Source organism: Bacillus rossius, chromosome 2 (genome assembly GCF_032445375.1).
Source record: "Bacillus rossius redtenbacheri isolate Brsri chromosome 2, Brsri_v3, whole genome shotgun sequence".
Lineage (NCBI taxonomy): Eukaryota > Metazoa > Arthropoda > Insecta > Phasmatodea > Bacillidae > Bacillus > Bacillus rossius.
The window spans coordinates 102,986,474-103,007,846 of NC_086331.1; the positions used below are offsets into that span (position 1 = coordinate 102,986,474).

At 36.9% G+C, this 21,373-nt stretch overlaps 1 protein-coding gene across 5 annotated transcripts in view; it reads right to left on the bottom strand.

The window, feature by feature from the left end:
• Positions 1–3,294: 3,294 nt before the first annotated feature.
• LOC134529532 (5'-nucleotidase domain-containing protein 2) overlaps positions 3,295–21,373 on the bottom strand; it is a 60,838-nt gene continuing 42,759 nt past the window's right edge. For 4 of the 5 annotated variants that reach the window (XM_063363722.1, XM_063363724.1, XM_063363726.1 and 1 more), the window contains 3 exons: positions 18,727–18,867; positions 18,146–18,297; positions 3,295–4,531 (listed from right to left, as the gene is read on the bottom strand). In XM_063363722.1, the coding sequence (XP_063219792.1) occupies positions 4,327–4,531; positions 18,146–18,297; positions 18,727–18,867 (498 nt within the window). In that variant the 3' untranslated portion in view covers positions 3,295–4,326. Of the gene's footprint in view, positions 4,532–4,600; positions 4,665–18,145; positions 18,298–18,726; positions 18,868–21,373 lie in introns of those variants that run through there. The other variant, XM_063363723.1, reaches the window with a different exon arrangement.

Consider the following 21,373-nt stretch of genomic DNA (forward strand, 5'->3'; position numbering starts at 1 on the left):
CTTCCAACGGCAACACAAAATTCAAGCCAACCACCTTCGATGGCCAATCTTTGTGAGTAGTATACAGGCAACAGTTCGAGGCAGCTGCAGGAGTGAATGGTTGGAGCGAGGAACGGACAGCTTCAGCACTCGTCTAACTCTGCAAGGATCTCCTCTCGAGCTGCTGCAGACCATACCAGTTCCGGACCACAGGGAATATTCAATGTTAGTGGAAGTCCTAGAACTGAGGTATGGCGACTCACATATGGGTGAGGTGTACAAGACTGCATTGAAGACACACCAACAACGATCCTCAGAAACACTTTGGGAATTTGAGGCTGACATCAGGCTGAGCATCAGAGCGAGGTGAACCGTGAGAGAACCTTACCACGATTGAATGCCGGTTCTAGTACTAAAGAAGAAAATATACTTGGAGCATTAAGAGAGCTGTTGAATGGTTCACAGCTTGGGAAGCCTGGAAGTCGCCCACTGTGTTTCGCATGTCGAGAACGGAGGCATGTTTAGCGAGACTGCCCGAATCGTGGGAGGAAACCGAAGAAGGAAAGACATAGATGTGTTAATGTGGTTAAGGAGGAGGAAAATCTGCAGGTTCGAAGAGCAAGAAATCGCCCATGGTGATTAGCCTGCAAAGGGCTAAGGCCTATTCAATGGAGATTCCCAGGATGGGAATGTACCCAGCATGACTGCTTCATGAAAAGGGAGATGCAACAGCAACAAATACAGAAGAATGAGGTCGCGAGGCAACAAGGCTGGCCAGTGCAGCAGGAGGTCCAGAGGAAGCCCCACTTCTCAGACAGGTGGCCCCCGTCCCTCTGTGGTAATCTGATTAGGAGCAGCGTCTCTCTCCCTTTATCTTGAGTGTTCGGCATGTTCCCAGAGCCCGTCGGCGTGAAGTAGCTTAACTAGAATGCCATTGTTCTTGGAGCTTAGAGTGTTAAGTAGGGGATTCTGATGACATGCATGTTCCCAGAGCCCGTCGGCATGAAGTAGCTTAACTAGAATGCCATTGTTCTTGGAGCTTAGAGTGTTAAGTAGGGGATTCTGATGACATGACACTTTGGAGGGCTGCAAGACCTTTCCAGGTCGGGACTGGGCAGGTATTTAAGACAGAGGCCGGCCTGCAGCAAGTAATGTCTGAGTGAGAGGTTGGTGGTGACACCAGCAAGAGTGTGAGACCGGCGTATCCTCGGAGAGATGAGAGCAGTGAAGTGATGAGGGTGAGTGATCTCTAGGTGAGCCATAGACTAGTGCAATGGAGATCGAAGCATCCGGATGTTGTATGTGCAGCGGACGAGTGAGTAGAGCGAGGCAGTGTACTGAGCTAGAGGTGCGTGGTAAGAATAAGTTGTGAACTAACGAGTAATTAATTTATGTAAAGAAAAAAAAATTATAAACTTAACAAATAGTGTAAATATTAGGTAATAAATAAATCTGTATATACTTGTGTTATCCTTCTGGACTATTCCCACTCTTTAACAATAAGATTTTTACGCTTTTATTAAGAATAAAAAATTCTGAATGTAATTTCAAATTATATAGATATTTGTAGCATACTAAATTTATGTTTTGTTAACAAGGCAAAATTACTTCAAAGTTAAAAATGCCATTTTGAAGTTTGTTTATATGGAAACATTCACCACTTCTATTTTCACTGTGCACAATTCTGATTGGCTGATTCCCTCAAACAGAAGGTGGCCATTCACTGCAACATAAATACTTATGGAAGCAACGTTTAATTCAGCTGATGGCCTGCTCCATGTTTGCAGAACACCAAAAACATTGATTACAAGGTACTGTTTGTATTTTTGTTATGGTGAAGTAGAAAAAGACATCAACAATGTCACAGATGTCATCTCTGACAATTCCTAGCTTTATCCTTCAACATCCAACAAATTTGAAAACTTGTCCTACATACAAAATATTCTATAGAAACTTGAGACATCTAACTTGTTTAACTAGCATGGCTGCACTATTAAGGTTTTCAGTATCATCACAACCTTCAGCCTTACTGCAAGGCGTTGGAAGCAAAAGTTTGATGGCCTGACAGAGCCTTTAGGCTCATCTCACAGATAATGTTGATTTTTTCATTATTACTATTATTTAAGGGCTATTTATAAAATTTTAATTTCATACCTCCTATGCATGTTGTTCTGCCACAAATATTTTCAACATATATTCACTTAAGTGTAATATCATAGGTGTAAAAAAAAATACACATGGCATGCGATACTGATAATAACTAATGAAACCCAGCTGGCGTTTTTCTGTTGCTGTATACTTCCTTAAGTGATATAAGATTTTCATTTTTTCCCTTTCAACTGATACATTACAGTTGTCACTGGCTTGCATCATGTACTGAAATAAAAATTACTCACACTGCAAAATATACTCCAAATATTTCAGAAATGAGTTAGTATTGTTGTCAGTATGATTATAAAATAAAAACATCTAAATTTCCTATAGAAGTTAGTCTATGTAAACTTAATGCCAATAATGCTTTTGTGGAATTAAAAAGAAAAGATGAATGTAAGTTACACTACTATTATCATATCTTATTTATGAAAGAGTAGTTGTAACAAAAATACACAAACATCTATATTGGCTTTGTTTGCGTGGGCTGTACTTTCTATGACCTCTATAACCAAAAAGTAACTTAATATTTTTGTTATTGCAGTAATCAAGTTGCTGCAACCAAATTGTTATACTGGTAGGTGTAAAAGGTATAGAAGGTGCAGGGGGAAGAGATTTAAGAATTTAAACAACATTGCGCAGTAATGATACCGAAAAGAGGCACTTAGCGGACAGTGGTTCAAACTAATTTAGCATGAACGAAGACATTGTAAAAGCATCACTTTCTTGGTTTTCAGAAATTTGCATAGGTAACACCCCCCAAACAGCATATATTTTTAAATATTTATTTGAGAAACATGCAATGTTTCTGCAAGGTTATAGAAATGAGCCTTAAACTTTTGTGTCATATGAGACTCATATTTGTCCCCTGCAGTCGAACAAATATTTACCTCTCCTGGGTGAACAGCATAGATTTTCCACCCTCATGTTGCAACCATCGATAGACAGCTTTGTTAAATATAAAATACAGACTTTAAAATAAACATCAAGAATATTTATATCCTTCCAACATGTGTGCAAATGGTGATATTGGCCAATTATATATAGGCAACCAATAAATCCAAATTGGAAAAAAAAAAAAAAAAAAGAAATTTGCAAGAAAAAGGTGGTCATGAAAAAAAATATAATTAAGAATTAGGTAGCCTATAAAATAATAATAAAAAATTTAAATAAAAATAAATATTTATTCAGATCAATATGCTCTTCCAATACCTGTTGTACATCACACTTAACGGTTATCCTCAAAAGGACTTAATTTTGACTTGTGTGCTAAGGTGTGTTCCGAGTATTTATAACAAACAAAGAAAACAATTATTAATCATTCAAATACTGAACAAGATAGGATAAATTTAAGTTTTACTATTTTCACATAAACATTTTTGGCAGCAAAGAGTAGATAACAATGACCCGGGAAAAAATATTTCGGCAGAAGAAAAAATATTTTTCACATTTTCATACAACATGATTTATATAACACTATAGTTTAACAGAAATTTTTTTTTGAAGTTATGGCCAATACCATATTATAATAGCAATTGATTTCAATTGTCTTAGCTATACTCTATAGGGTAATTAGGTTGAAGTCTCTCTTTGACCACTAATTGACTATTAAAAGAATACCAAAATTTGTCCACAATATGGGAACAAGCCTAACTAAACAAATTAATAAGTGCTTCAGTCTGCTAAAACTGTCATGGACCAAAATTAAAAGGACACTAAGAGATAAATTATTTTATGTATAGTATACTAAAGATACACACTAAAAAAGAAATATGATAAAAATTCTAACTAATTTGGCACAACAAAGGTAAAAAATGAACAAATATGTATCCATTCTGCAGCTCGAGTGCTACAGCAAACAACCTGATACATATAAAATAGTGTTTTCAGGAAGCCAGCTACACATAAAATGAGCTGATTCAGATTCTTTCAGTGTATAAAGTTCACAGAATGCCTCAAAATATCACATAAAAAACTCACTAGATAAACCATTTCACACATATTGAGCAAAAACACACATTCTCTAAAACAGATAAACCATGTGGTTCCTGTGAAGCTTTGTCTACACAAAGAATGGGTAAGAAAAGGAGTTCATTAATTCTCCCTTAGTAAAAACTATAAAAATAAAATACGTTGCATTAATAATCACAGATGTTGTTGGACAAATGCAACTTCCAATACTATGTGATGTAAATATTACATAAATAAAGAGGAGTATTCATGTGGCATGACACCGCGGCGAGGATAGAACGTATGATTCACGGAGTATTTCAGAAGATTTGTTATGTTGGCAGTGTAAATATCAGCGAATCTGAACAGCCTACGTGAGAAGTATGTTGGGTTGTGGTACGTGCGGAACACACTTCCAAACTGCTCATTGAATAAGCGCTTCGTCTTCTGCCTGGAAAAAAAAAATCATTACCTTTCTTACAAGATAAATCTTTCCACTAAAGCTATTTTAAATGAAGACAAAATTCAGGTCCTTTTACCTTACAATAGTGTTGTTATCTTGACTGACGCTCAGATGTTTTAGCCTGTGACGTACACAAAAGGAAAATAGTTTGTCACGAAAGTAAGCAAAAAATAGTAAATGAGGTAAAAAATGCTAAGTTTGATATATTGGCACAAGGCGGGACAGCAATATCGACAGTCATATGTTATTATAGCAAGTTAGTTTTAGGGGTGGTGGCTATTGAATAATATTGTGGATATTTGTTTGGAGTTGCAGTGATTTCTATGTTATTTTTAAAATATAACATAATTTTTGTAGACAGAAGTGTTCTGTGCTATGGTAGAATAAATATAAGTTGGTATGTGCTGTGAGAGTATATGCAACATTGAAGGTAAATGAAATAAATTTTAAGGAATTTTGTGAAGAGCATCTGAAAATCAAATTAAGGTATGTGGAATACTAAAATAGTTTTTAAATTGTGTTTGAGGCCATCAGAACCCATGAATAGTGTGTAACAAGGAATTCTTTTAGTGATTCGTAATTATGATTTATGTTGTACCAAATTGGTTTGTTACAATGATCTGTTATTATCAGTGAATAGTGTTATAGGTCTAAGGGAAAATATGTGTTACTACAATTTCCATTACTGAATGAATAAATGAATGTATGAATGAATGCAGGCTTAACATCTCATTCACATCAAGATCATAAGAGACCATGAGGGGCATCATGTGGATGGAGCAGTGATGGAATGATTTGGTGGGGGAAATTGGAGTATTCTGAGAAAACTCAACAGCTCGCCGCAAAGCACGCCACATTTTCTTTTTGCAATCAATCAGTGTTAACCCTCACTGGGAATCAAATACTGATCAAAAATTACAGAAAATTAATGTTAGTAAATTTATAAGCTGTATTGGTAAAAAAATGTATTATATAACCAGAAAATAATAGGCATAGAACGTGTGATGTGATAATTCGTTAGGTATGGTAAGTGGCAAATAAACTGTGACAATTGGAGGCAGGAGCATTACTTGATAGTATATCTGAGTGGGTATTAGAAACAAAAGATTGCTTTCGAAACTAGTGTGCATAGTGTCTTTAATGCTCATACATATTATTACAAGCATCAGGGGTAAAATAGGGGGTTTGGGCAGACAACTATAAAAAAAATATTTAATAGGAAAAAAACTATTTTAGTGTGTTTCATTAAATACACTAGGATACAAACCATTCTAGTGTACAATGTGACATTTAAATGCCTATAATGTGTATCCATAAGTAAAGTAGAATTCCAAAAATTAAAGTGAACAATGGGATGGCAAAATATATATTTTGTGTATTGTAAAGTAAACTAAAATCCTAACCACTCTAGTGTGCTACACAGTTTTTTTCGGGGATCGTGAAATATAATTTACAACCATTCTAATGTGTTTTGCAGTACACACAGTAGTTTCCTTAGGAAATGATTTTTGTACATAATTTTATTTTATCTTTCCATAGCTTTTCCAATAAGAATGCAGAGTTGGCAACAATGTAAGTGCCATCATTTTGATGATGTCATTGCTAATGTTTTTGACTGTATAAAAAACTAATCCCCTAAAATCTTATCCCGTGGTGTGTTCAACATTTATCTTATTCTATAGTGGGAATGAAAACCAACACACTGTTTCCATTTGGGCAGGGGACTAATGTTGCTCTTTACAAGAGACAAACTTGTACCTCTCCCAAGTCGCCCGCCAATCGTTCTCGAAGACCCTGAATTTTAAGATGTCAAAGAACATTATTACCTATGATTTATAATCAGGGATGTAGCTAGGAAAATGTGAGTGTGGGTTGCCTGCAAAAAAATGGCGACACAGCAAATTAAATACCACAACTTTAACGTCAATTGTTTTAGGAAAAACAACACCCCCGTTTAAATTTAACCAAATTTTCTCAACCATCGTTAACGTTCACTTCTATTTCAAGCGAATTTTTCTGTTCTTCTGTGCTGCCCAATGCTGAACTGCAGTTTTAAATGGGTAGTCTTGGACATCTGGACCTTCCAGCGAAATGCGAAGCAGGGAATCAAGCGTGAACTCACTCAGTCTGTTTCTCAAGTCAGTTTTTATGAGCTTCATTTGAGAGAAATCTCTCTCACAGTCAGCTGTGTGAAGTGGAATGACTCTGTACACTTGTGCGAGTTTGGCTATATTTGGAAACAAACTGCCAATTGTTTTGTCAGTGCAAAGAAAGTGGACCACTTCTGTACAAGTCTTTTTCCTGTGGTTATCAGCCATGTATTGCTTGATTTCACACCATTCTTGTAGGCAAAGTCTTGATTCTAATCCAAATCTTGCAGACAACAGTTTTATAGCTTCTGTTCCATACACATCAAAGCGATGGTCATGAGGAGATGGAAGATGTGTAGGGTTAAAAATGGAAAAACATGTTAGAATGTCACAATCGGTAAATCTGACTTGAATGTTTTCAATTAGTGTTTGGAGGTACTGTAATTTAATGTTCTTGAAATGAGCAGCATTTGTTGGCTTGGTGTGAACTGAGACACCTTTACTTGCACACATTTCCAAATATGATGCAATTTCCCTCTCATTTAATCCTTCAAAATCTTTCAGTCTCTGAAGTTTGTTGATCGTTGAATCTACAAAAGACTTCACAATACTCAAATCAGCATTTTCCTGTTGAAATATTTTAGAAAGACGGTTCATGATGGGTAATACGTCACACATTAACAACAGTGTTGCAATGAATGAGAATTCAGTCACATAAGAACACAGACCCCGAGCCCTTGCATCATTTCTTTCTTCACATTCCCTTTCAAGACTAAGTACAACACTTGGATAAATATCTTTCATCCGAAGTACACATTCTCCATAGCTCAACCACCTTGTATGACTAGGCTGCTTGACCTTGCCTTGTGGATCTTGAGGAAATAGACACTGTAATTCATGCAGGCCAGCACTTCTGACAGAGCTGTTTTGGTAAAAGTCAAATACCTGCCTCATAATGTCACAGAATTTTTTTATTCCAAGGGTCTTTTCAGCAGCTTGCGATACAGCCAGATTCAACCTGTGGCCTGCACAGTGTACACCAACAGCTTCACATACATTTTCTACACCTAGCTGTTGCTGAATTTCTACCTGTTTCTCTCTTATCTTTTTAACTGCCCCATTATGTTTACCTGTAAGAACAGGTGCACCATCTGTTCCAATACCACACAGCTTTGAGAAACATAGATCACTATCATGCAAATATGATATAACAGCATTTGAAATGTTAACATCAGGGCAACACCTTGCAAATTTGAGGTACAATTTTTTGTACCACTAAGGCCACTATTTCCTAAGTCACTGAGAATGTCAATAATTTTCAGGAAACTGCTTTGCAGGACACCTTCACTGTCAACATAACGTGCATGAATGACTAATTGTTCAACTACAGCTGAATCTGTAGTCTCATCAATTTCAATTGAGAAGAATGGTGCATTTTGTAACTTGCCCAAGATCTCATTTTCTATCACAGTGGATAAACTAATTACCATATCTTGAATGGATGTTCTACTACAGTAATTAGCATTTTTTGCTACACGAATTGTGTCTTTGATGGGAACACCAAGAAAGCATGCCAAGTCCAAAATAGGCTCAAAGTTTGTTGTATGAGGAATTTTCTTTTTGCACAAGAAGTATAGACATGCAAACGCTTTCATGAGATCTTCCTCACACATGCTTGGCTGTATTTTGTCACTGATGGGACCATGAAGGCTGGCTTGCAATTCAAGTTTAAGTGAATCAATATGTGCAGCACAATTTTCGTGTCGAACAACACTTTCCAATCGCAAACGAGTGCATGGGGATTTTGTCCAAGTATCTCTATCAAAAGGAGTTTTGTTAAATTTTTGACACAGCAAGCAGAACATACCTTTAGCATCTGTGTTGTAAACCAACCATGCTCTGTTAGTTTTCCACTCTCGCCTAAATGTGACTGCTTGTTTTCGTCCCACTGCAACTGCAGAACTAGTTGAGGGTGTTAGTGTGCTTGCTGGTAGCTGGTCTTCTGTAGATACACCCATAACACTTAATGAGCTAGTTGATGGCACTGGTGGCTGGTCTTCAATAGGCGCAGTGTTTGTCACAAGGCACTTGTTTTCTAACTCTGATACTTTACAATTTGATTTGGTAGTCTCCTCAGAATGAACATTCTCACTGTCCAGAAAAATTTCCCGTTTTTTTCTTGGTTGTGAAACCAGGGTGTCCAGCAAACCAGGATAGAAAAATTCCCTGACTTTTCCAGGTTTTCCAGACAAAAATGAAAATTTTTCCAGAAAAATTCAGATTTTCAGATTAATATCTTTCAGAGATTTCTTAAATGAAAGTAACAAATCATTTGCAGTTGTGTGACCCAGAAATGCAGAGTTGTAATATCGTGTACCAACAGCTTCCTTTTCCTTGTCCCAGAATCTGATGTAAATATGAATTTGTTGCATTTGAGCAACTTTGTTTAAACTTTCATCAAAAGCAACAACAATATGATGACAGTCAACAACATTATTTAACATTTCCTTTTGAAAGTAAGGAGCAAGGCCTGACACAATTGTGTATGCTAATTTGGTTTTCTGTAATTGCATTCCTGCAGCTATTTCACTATCTGGAAACATTATTTTGAATAAAGATACACTATTGGCAGCAGACCTAAGAGAAAAATGCTGCATAATGGCATTCAAACACCACAGAATTTTTGATTTTGTAACACTGTATTTCCTGAAATATTGTTCAACACCTCGAGAACTCACAGACTGGGATCTGCTAGGCAAATCACTATTATGAGCTTTGAGATGATTTGACGTTACCTGACGAATGAAATTGTTCATTAGAAGCTTGTCCATCGAATTTGCTTGTGGTAACTTAAGACACAGCAGTAACCGATTTGAGAAAAATACCAACTGACTTGGAAGAATTCACTGCATTATAAGCACGTTGGTGTTTTTGGCCTTTCATGTGGCTTGAAAGAGCTTGTTTGCCCATATTACTGAGGGAAACGACAGTCTTGCATAATTTACAAAAAAAATTAAATTTATCGCCCGGCACTTCCACGCACCAACTAAATGCTGGGTCAAGTAACCATGTAGTATTCAACAATGTTTTCTTGAATTTAGACATTATTCACCGAAATTATAGAGGCCTAGTCACAGCTCCAGTAAAATCTAGCAGAAAGACCGCGAAAGATTCGCAATAAACAAAGCGTAAGTTTGTATGCACATCGCTACAGTGTAAAGAAATATGCTACATTTTATAACTTCCTAAGATCACAGCTCTAAAATTCGTAAGTATTTTGGCTATGATTAGAGTACAAAAATTTCCAAAATAATATTTGTATCTTTCAAAGAAAATTATGTTTGGCAATCTGAGAGAACTGACGAAACGTGTAAACAAACGGAGGAAACTGCAGTAATGGCGCCGGTGGTCGGTTCGGCCAGCTTCGGTAACCTTCGGGTACACTCGAGAACTGCCAAAACTATGGTATGTTGTAACCCAAAATAAGTTACAGTAGCAATATATTAGGCAGACTAACTATGAACAGTAGCTTACAAGTTTACTAACTATGGTATTATCTGCCCCCTTCCTAATGTTGGGTGCGGTATTATCATCAAAATACGGTATGCATGTCATACATACGGTAGGTATTTATAGACTTCATGAAAGCAGCACGCTTGTATGTCGTAAGTCCAGATACGTAAAGGAAAACATTAGTTTAAATATGATTTAATTTGTCAAATACTAAAACTAAAGAGTGTAATCTGTAAAACTTTGAGAAAAACCTTCATGATAAGCAAGTGGTTAGTGGTTTTGGTCATTTCCAGAACTTTCACAATTTTCCCTGACTTTTCCCTGACCACCAAAATTCCCTGACTTTTTCAGGTTTCCCAGGTTTTCCAGGTCGCTGGACACCCTGTGAAACGAAAAACTTTGTAATTGTCTGATTTCTTTTCCCATTGTTAGACATGTTTACACTACTGTAAAAGAAAGCCCTTTGTGAATATCTTAAAATAAATACAGAACCGACAATGTTATTACTAAAACTAATGGCTTATTTATGTTAGTTTTCTCACAAAAGTTTTATTAGTATACCATTTGTCACAAATTCTTCACTCACTCCTTTGGCACTCTAGAAATAGGCCATTGGAAGTAACAAGTAAATATACTCATCACCTCATAATACACAAGCCTTCTCTCAATAACAAAGAAAAACTTTCACAAGTCCAACTGACCTATCCACTCTGACACTCATACAACAGATTAATGTTTTAGTATAGGCCTACATGTCACTTTTGATGGTGCAGTAGAGTGGTTTGCTTGTCACTTAACACGGAAGATAGGAAGGTGCTTTGTTGACGCCTGGCGGCACTGTTATCTCTAAATCATCAGACGCGCGGCGGCAAACGAGCCAGGCTAGGCGGCACGGAGTGTTTGACCTTGTCTTTGTCCCTCCAACGTAAGGAAAGAGGGGGAGGAATGGTTGCCTAGCAACGTAGAGACTTGGGGTGGGAAGGAAGTAGCAGAGAGCTTCTCTGCAGCGGCACATCACACGCAGCAAGACTGTCTAAAAATAGCTCATCCCCCTTCCATATTCACTCCTCCAGCTCCGGCCAGGCGGCAAAAACTGCTTAGCGCAACAAGGAGATAACATTCCTTGCCATACATCCAGGAATAGAGATATGGTTTTTAGATAAAATTAGTGAGGGTCGGCGATTTCCGAGTGTGGGTTTCACCGCCCCATGCCGCCCCATGTGGCTACATCCCTGATAATGTAAAAAAGCAATTAAATAGAGACTAACCGAGATGGCACTATGATTCAACGATGGATAGACTGGATTGGATTGGAAGGATAGATTTGGATTGGATGGAGGGATCTGGATTGGACTGACTGACTGACTGACTGACTGACTGACTGACTGACTGACTGACTGACTGACTGACGGACCGACAGACTGTTCAATTACAGGGATGGTCAGTCCCACTTAGTTTCATGATGATGGAAGCAGTGATGTACCTAAGGTTCTCAATGCAGTATGATTCTGCGGTGGTATGTAAATGACACCTGCCAATTTTGCAATACAATTGTGAAATTTAAATGCTGCCTATACTAAACATCTGTGAAGATTTTGTTACAAATAATTTATACTGTCGGATTAGTTATTATAGTAATTTAGATACTAAAATATAGTAATGTGCTACATGGCAGAACACATGAGAATGCTTTGTTATTAAACAGAAATTTTGTAAGTCAAAGACAGGCACAGCTAGCTTTACAATAAAGGCTTTTAAAAATCCAAACAATGGTCAAGACCTAACACTCAATTTTGTGACTTAACATTTATTAGCAATTTAGACAATGTAACTGCAGAAAAACATGACAATAGTAACACAAAAGGGTTGCTCCAAAGTTTATTTCCCAGCTTAGAAATAACATATATCCTAACAAACAAATATGACATCAAATCTTCTTGACATGTTTCTAACTACAAACCCAAACATAAGACACTTACACAAATTTACACTTATTAAAATAATGTACATATACAGTAAAACTCGCTTAAGACATTCCCACATAATATGTTTTCACATTTATAACGTTTAAATAATTATTCCTTTGATCACTTCCATAAATCCCTATGTTAATTTTGCCCATTAAAAACGTTTGTTTTTATAGATGCTTCCCGCTGTAACATTGCAAGACCCTGCCCTCCTAAATAAATAATTTTCTTTTAAACTTCTTTTGTATATGTAAACAGTAATAAGTCAATGTTTTTTGAGTGATGTATAAGTTATGAAACAGTATAATCAGATGTTAGGGATACTAATATATGTTATTTTCACTTGCTATGTTTTTAAGAAGGTATTTATTATTTTATTAGACATTTTCAATCAATACTATTTTTTATGTAATTATTCACAAATGAGCCGCTATAAGCTAGATTTTTGCCTGTTTAGGCCTACTTTTTCAGGTTATTTCTAAATGATTTTAATTTTGTAAAGTAATTTGTATTATAATTGCTGTTTATAATGTTCATTAACATGTGGAATGATTCTAGAACAAGGGACTGTGTCTGGTGTGATGGATAGAAAGAGAGGCATGAGAGACCTGTAAGTGTGAGTGAGAAAGAAACAGTGCTTCCCCGCCAACCGAGATAAAGATGGTAATTTCCCCACTGCGTGGGAACTGAGTGATAACTGCTGTCTCACGGTGTGGGAGAGAGAACGAGAATGGGAGTCCCCGATTTTGATGTGAAATTGAAAAGAGACAGATCAGGGGAAGCCCAGAGTTCTGTATGTAAAAGGTTTTTCATGTATTGTAACTTGTTCTGTGATTGGCTTGTATCTGTAAGCGTGAATGAAGCGTGCATGTGATTGGTCGGTGAGGTCATGGGACGTCTACTCCCTGCGTGGAGGAGACGTGTCATGAGTTCAGTAGTCGTCTGCCGATTGCTGCACCAGTAGGTCGCGTTCGGTGGCTTCTCGCCAAATTATGAAGTAATCTGCTAATGGATAATTTAACGTTGGTGGTCAGAGCCAGGCCGAGTATTAAGTCAACCTAATTTGTTTTATTTTCTTTTGAACAGTACTAAATTAGTAATTACGGCCACCTTCGTAGGCGTTTTGGCTCGGGGCGAAATTCGTTTTCGCCGGGTGCGGTCATGTTTAAGGCCGCACTAATTTTGTGTACTTGCAGTCAAAGACTACTGAAGAATATTATTTTTCGTTAATTTTTCTCGCGCGAGCTACCAGCAGTTTTCGACGGGCAGATGTACGTGTGAAACGAGTGAATGAAACATTGGGTTAAATTTGTCTATGCATCCTAGTATGAAAAAATAAAAACAACAAAATTACAATCGGCGTTGAACATCTGTTTATTTTGTATATAACGAACCGTTATACCGCATATAATGTTCATCATTTAAGGAATAAAATAATATAATAAAGTTTATCTTTAAACTATATTTATTGATAAACTTTTAAACAATTGTTTCAAAACAATAACAATCATGACCATCTAAACCTTGGCTGTACGGTGCTAAAATATATTTTTAGACCAATCATCTGCTTGCATTCGTATCCTTTGTGAGGCTGTTCCATCTATACACCATTTCCCTCATTCAAGGCTTAACGTCTGACGAATACACAACAAACCACTAGCCATTCGTTGACCTTTATCTATGTGTAGTCCTGTTTGCGTGATGCAACTGGTACAACAATTAGAGGAACTAATGAGTTTCATTGTTTGTTGAGCACTGTATTAAAAATTATTATGGGGTGGATGTAATGATGAACATTTCAGTTTACTCGTCTTGCTATGATTTAAGTTTTGTCTGGACTTTTACTGTATTTACTCGTACATTAAGCACAATTTTTCTTAAAAGTGTGTTGAAAAATTATGAAACGAGGCTTATTCAAAACTTTACAATGCAGCATGGCAATGCTGCATAGTGCACATGTTCCTTCAAGCTCCAAGGTTGGTTGACCTGCTTCTGCCTAAATGAATAATGGACATCTTGCACGTGGACTGTTCTTTGTGATTTTGTTTTTCTGTGAGAAGACATTGCAATGATTGCTGAAGGTTTGCTGTAGCAATAATTTACACCTGCTGAAAAAACCTAAACTAATTAAAAAAGCTCAGAATATGAAAACACGTGCCTTGGGTAGAAAAAATATTGTCACTGAAAATCAAGAACATGACTGGAGGAAAAAAAATTGTTTTTGAGTGATGGTGTTCTTGAAATGAAAAGTTTATTTGAAAGGTGAGAATTTGTCACGTGTGCTTCCTCAGCAATTTCCGGTATATTTTGTTTATAATCTTTCCAAAATGGTATTGATTTCAGTCATCTGTGACTGAGATGTTTATGGTGATTCACTGCTGCAAACAAAACAGCTGCGATCAGTAGCCATTATATTCACAATATTTTTCCGTCTCATCACAGTAAACATGTTATTTTTCACAGTTAATCCACAAATAAAATATTTACCACCCGGTATACTTAAGATACACGTAAATGACAAAGAATTTTACTGAAAATATGTATACATTTTGTAATACTCGCCCGGGTGCGTCTTCGTGCAGAGAGCTTGGGATAACAGCGTATGCGATTCCATGCAACTAAGGCCAATTCCATCCCAGTTTTTATTTATTTTTTTACATCAAAATATGCAATGATGCCGATAAACCTGATACATAAGGGACTTACACCAGGTGTCTACTACCATTAAAAAATAAAATTTAAGAGGCAACCACTATACAGGTAGCATCAGAGCCTCCAAGGGCCTCCAATGTGTGGTTTTCATGGTATCTGTCAAAAACATAAATTTTTCCCTCCCACTTTGGCCATTGGTAATGAATGCAATGATAGAGCTAATACATAAGGGACTTCCTACAGGTGTTTACTATCAATAAAAATAAAATTGGAGAGGCAACCATTGTACAGGTTGCACCAGGGCCTCCACTGTGTGGTTTTCATGGTAACTTAAGAGGTTGAAGTCGACCAGGGCTACGCCACTGCCGACCCCCTCTCCTCCCACTGACACCCTCTGTTTCAAGCCTCCCGCCAACAAGTGTGTGTGTGCGTGTGTCCGGTTGCACTGCGTGAACCCTTTCGGCGCCCACCCTAACTGGAGCAGTGGAGACTGCATCTTTTATAAATAATGTAGTAATACTAAATATCAGTAATATGTAATACTTAAATCTAAATTAACTTGTAATTTTAAAAGGTTTAAATAGTTATGTTTAACTGTCTGTCATCAATTTACTAACGGTAAGTTCAGCACTTCCTGCGGCCATGACACCCGGGGCCCAGGGCAGTCTCTTCCGTTCGCCGTGCCGAATAGCACGCATCTCAGCACCTCGTCAACTTCAACTTTTGCTCGTAACCGATCCGTCAACATCTGCCGTCGTGACTATTTTTAAACCTTTTTTAATCAACCTTCGAGGCCTACCCCGGTGGCAGACTGTATAACTTAATTAATTAAAGCTCCCCCGGAGGGTTTTGGATTAATCGGCGGACTAGTACTTTCGGGGCCAGGCCACGCGGTGTCCTGGTCAGCATGAAAGCTGGACTATGTGCTGTTTTTTGTATGCGTTGTCAGTGTACGTGTCGGCGCCAATAAAACTCAATATTCACCCGACTTGTTGCACTTAATTCCCGACCACGAGTTTCCCAGCACAGATGGAGGTGTGTGGGGCGCCTCAAGACCCCACGAGCAGTAACATAGCATGCCCGCCGCTGAGAGCGGGCTGGTGAGTGCTAGCAGAGGGAAGTCGAGCCTAGCTCCACATGGGTCACGTCACGGCCCTGGGGCAGTCGGTAGCCGGGTCCACGTGCCCATCCACATGGTGGTGCTAGAGGTGGGTTGTTACAGCAATTTTCGGTATCTGTTCCAACCTGTTACTGATACAGTAATGTAATAGTTACAAGTAGCTGATACTTCTGTATCAGCTAGAGCATTAGCGATCCCAGGAAGCAACAAGGTATCAGCATTCTTGTTACAGGTTACACATCCTCCGTGCCGTCATCACCAGCGTAAAAAGGTATAGGTGTTCTCTTTCTGTGCCTTTCGTAATATGCACCCCCCCCCCCCCCACCCTTCACCACGTCATACTTCATTCCCCCCATGCCGACGTTAAAGGAGTATTTCTCACTCTCTTCCAACCTCCCCTCCCTGTTCTTACTTCTCTCTAACAGAAAAAAAAAAAAAAAAAAAAGCTCCACGTACGCAGACCGTGCGACCGTAAGGAGAATCTGATACATTATTTATCACGTATTACCACGTACATTGTTGCGGGCTATCATGCTTTGTAGTTAGTATCTTTATAGTGAAATAAGGAATGGATAAGTGCAGGAAAGAGACTTAATTTGTGTGGAATTTTTTCACGGAAAATAATGAGTTTGCTAAGTGTAATTTGTGTAAACAAAAACTGAGTTATAAATCATCATCGACTAATCTGAAGAAACATTTGAAACGTAAACATCCAACTGCACAGTTACCTGATCAGAATCAAGATAGTTTAACATCACTATCACTGTCCAGAAGTAGGAGCGATGATCGACACTCGTACAACTACCCACATCTCAAGAGAGTAGTCCTAGAGAAGTTTGCTACAGTTGCTACCTCTGTTCCTTGTGAACGATTGTTCTCAAAAACTGGAATTATTGTGTCTGATCGACGTTCCTGAACATCAAGCGAGAAAGTCAAGAAACTTGTTTTTCTAAATGCCAATAAGAAATATTGTAAATAGTGACTGAACTTGACTTATTGTGTCTGACCGATGTTCCCGAACATCAAACGTGTAAGTTAAGAAAATAATGCAATACTTATTTGTTAAATAGTGACTGAACTTGCAAAGTGTTTGTTTTTTTATCGATATTGGCACTGCTATATCTGCCTGATGTAACTAAAATGTCTATTGATATAGTATGCTCACTAATGTACCTTTTTTATTTTTAATTTTTGATAAAATCGTAATCTTTTAATGTATGAAAACACTAGTTAATAATTGTTTTCGAAAAAAGAAAGTCCATTTGTTGATTACATCTGTTATTAGGGTCAACTGAGAATTTCTTTGCATTTTCATAGCTGTTAGGTGCACAAATATAAATATTATATCTTTGATTAATGTACTTTTTAATATAAAAATTTCATTAGTTTTATTATTGAACGAGACGGTGTTTTAGCTTTGCTCCCTAAATCGTAGATCCAAACATCTATCACCTAAGGATGATGGATCTAGAACCAGTGTCCTTGGTCTTGTATCGCTATTAGCGCACTAGCTAGAGTCTTCAGTCTTCGCAAGAAGCACGCACTGCGCACTGAGCGTACTTCAATGTGGGACAATAAACAAAACGACTCGTAACAATTTCGCTCTGCGCCTCTCCTTCAATGCCTTCCCCTGCGCTTCCTCCCCTACATTCTTTCCCTTCTTTATCCCTTATTCGTCGTGCCGCTCCCTCCCCTTTCACAAGCTCCGCCCAAGTGACCGTCATCTGCGATCGGGTTCTGCGCACATTGGCCGTGGTGTTGTTCCAGGCGAATTCTAAACTGATACTGAAGTACTTGATACTTGAATAGTGTACTAGTTTGCAGTACCTGATACAGGCATGTATCAGTTACAAAGTAGCAGATTGATACTCTGCGACCCACCTCTAGGTGGCGCCCAAGGTATACATGTACGTTGATTCAAAACCCCCCCTCACGACAAGGTTATTCATAATTTTGAATAATTACTTAAGTCCATCATAAACATTTAAAAGTCTGATGCGAGGCTTTTTCCAAAAAACAAATATTTGTGGTAATGGAATCCCCAAAAATGGCCCAATTAAAAAAAAAGAGAGAGAAAGCTGACCATATAGCACATAACCTAAGTATGTCATTTGAGTGTTTTTTTATAGCAACTGATCTGTACTAATAATCTTTTACGAAGTTTTCTTGGTTAAAAAGTGCTTATCACCCAGTCCCTTGAACAAGTCTTAACAGGGTTTTACTGTAGTACTTTAATTTATAAGAAATTTTGAAAAATTACCTTAAATCCTCTTTCTCATTAATCCACTCAGCAAGAACTCTCACTTCAGATTGTCCTTCCACATTCTGATAGTCTTCAATTAACTGAGTTAGCATCTGAAGCCAATTTACATCATGTTTGAAACTCTCCAAGTTGAGCATCTCAATCTCATGCTGAAAAACATTTTCCACAATTAACTTTCACAATCAATCTATTGTAGTTTTCAAAGTAACTCTGCATTCAGTGAATTTAATAAACATGATTAAAAACTGCTTTAATAAACAAAAGAGCAAATTTACAATAATGTATTGCTTTTCTTCAACTACACAAGCAAAACAAGACATGGCTCAAATTAAAACTCTTTTAAGTAGTTCTATTCAAAAAATATATATTTTAAGTATAAAAATAGGAAACTTTTGTGTAAATATATTTTATTACTTTATCTCTCTTATTATGAGAAAACAGATATTTTTCCTGGCAAACCAAGTGCAAGAAGAGGCTGTGGATAACAACAAAACGTGACGTGCGGTAATATAAAATACTGTGTTGTCCAAGAGTATAGCAGGAACACTAAATCACGAGAATAAACAAGTTTTACTTACTGCAAGCTCCCTGATAATGGCTCCGGTCCTCCAGCCATGCTCCAAAGTAGCATCTGCAAGATCGCTGTAGGGGTGGTCTCCAAAATATAAGACTTGCTGGCCTCGCCAGCCCGTCATATCCTGGAGCTGTTTTACTGTGCCCTGTTCACACAGAAGCAGCGTACAAGTCGTTAGTCTGGAAGAATAGTGACACTACTCCAAAAACCCTGATTTTCAGTTATGCGTTAAAAAAACATTCCTAATCATTCATACTTTTCGTGAGAAAAACGTCACAACTGTACATGCAATGACCGCTCACTAGATGGCAGTAGTGACATCCTTCTTTTGAGTGGATGTGTTTTTGCGTGGCAAGAATAGTGTCACATTTCAGTACGAATCATGACGTTCACAGAGTAGGACTATGCTGTTAAGAAGAATGACATTCATCGAAAAGGTGCTAACCATCAGTTGTGATTTGTTCAAGAAGAGTGACACTTTTTTGATTTGTGTCACTGTTCGTGGAAAATGAGTAAAAATATCACATTATATTAGATCAAACATACTGCTCATTAGAGATGTATCTTTTTCGTGATTGTATTTCCTTACATTTTTGTATCTATTTAGACATGTGTTGCTGATCCTGAAAATTTAACATATTTTTCTCCTGGCATCATTGGTTTTAAAATGGTTCTGTGAGCACAAAATCAATTCTATGTTTTAAGGAAAATGTAATTTGTTAATGATAGGGCCTTTTTTAACTGTATATTTTTTGTAATAATCTGCACTCCATTTATGTCTAGTTCAAAACTCTTTCCATATTTTATAATTTCAAATTATTACAGTAACTGTGTTGGTTTGAAGCTCAATAAAACTGAATTAAAAACCACCATAATCCTGCATTTTTAACTTAGCCAAAGCAATAATAACATTACTGTTTTATTCATTATTATACTACTATTATTAAATTATTAAAACAAATTCTTTAAATTTTAAAGTTAAAGTTGAGTTCTTAATTTTTTGCATTAGACAAGGTTTGGTAAATAGCTGTCACCAATGATGTATTTTGTAATTTTTGTTTGTGAAACAAAAATTTGGAAGGAAAACAGAGAATTAAATGTGGTGGGTGACCAAGCATCTCAATGTTAGACAGCAAACGTACCCAGAACTTATAAAAGAATAATTTACGAATGAGAACTGCAACCAGTTTTTTCCTTCTTATTCTAAATTGAATTTTACAGAATTGGTTTTCCAAGATTTTTAAAAGTTTAAGACCTATGGCACTATACATGAAGATATTGACATAATGCTGGAAGTATCCTCAGTTTTCTTATAAATTGTGTCATCTCTATAAATACTCTAAAATTAAAACTTGCTTCACATTTCAGCCCCCATGTTATTAATAAGTAATTGTTAAATAATGTTGCTCATTGTTTGTTTTCTCTACAGAATAAGGACCAATAAACATAACTAACAAATCAAGATGAGTGTGAGTTTAGGTTGTATGTTCGTTTATCTATTGCAATAATAGCATTACATGACTGTATTATGCGAATCCTATCAAAAGTAGCTTACTGTAGAACAGAGCTGCCAACCTCAAATCACACTCATCAGTAATGGCAATTAGGTATATGAAAAAAGTACGTGTAAATCATGCACGATAAATTTTTCCTGGGGCATTATAACACACTCACAAGATAAAACAAGGACAATAATATGCAAAAGAAAAAGAAAAATATGAATACAATGCAAATTAATGAATAAAAAAAATCTATTTGAACAATACAATCATCTGAATATGTAAGAAATATTAATAATTTTACTGGATATTTTGAATCTTCAATTCAAAGTATTCAAAGTTAAACTTTAAAACAACTGTCTTTTTATTTGCTTCTTTTATCCTGGTTGAATAAGAAATGTCATGTAAACAAACAACAAGACAAACATAAGGACTTGTAAACAATAACTGCATTCGTTACTTTCGTTTCTTCAGATGTAGTGAAAAAACTAAGCTATAGATTTATTGCTAGTCACGGCTTTAAAATGTTCTGCATGTTTCTTTGATTCAATATGCCGTCTACAGTCATCCCTTCCACCATGTGCAATCGAACAGTCACACGTGCATACATTACAAAACCGTAGCGTTCCAAACATTTGAAAACGACAAGCATGGCCATTCTTTTCAATATTTAAGTCGAAAGTTCATAACACAGGTAAGCCAAAGTACCGTACAAATATTATCGTGATTTAAGTAGCCTTCAAACGATAAGTCCGAGAATATGTACTATTTGTATCGTACAACGGACGTAATACCATTCCATTATTATTTGAAACCACGAGAATTAATTTACTTATTTCGACAGTACATCGTACATGCGCACACTTACTAGTTCCATTATTTGAGCAACCAAGCGATGTATTCAAACTGCGTTCACGAAACACGCACAGCAGAAACGGAATTTTCTCCGTTACCATGCAGCACAAAGCCTCGTTTCCGTAATAAACCAGCGATGTTCCGTAATTCCGTAATTCGGGGTTAAAATCCGTAATAATTACGGAAAATCCGTAATGGTTGGCAGCTCTGGTAGAACCACAGTAATTTGCTGAGCATATAATTTGAATGTTTACTTCAGATAACAATGTCTAGTAAGAGTTGCGCTGATTTGATACT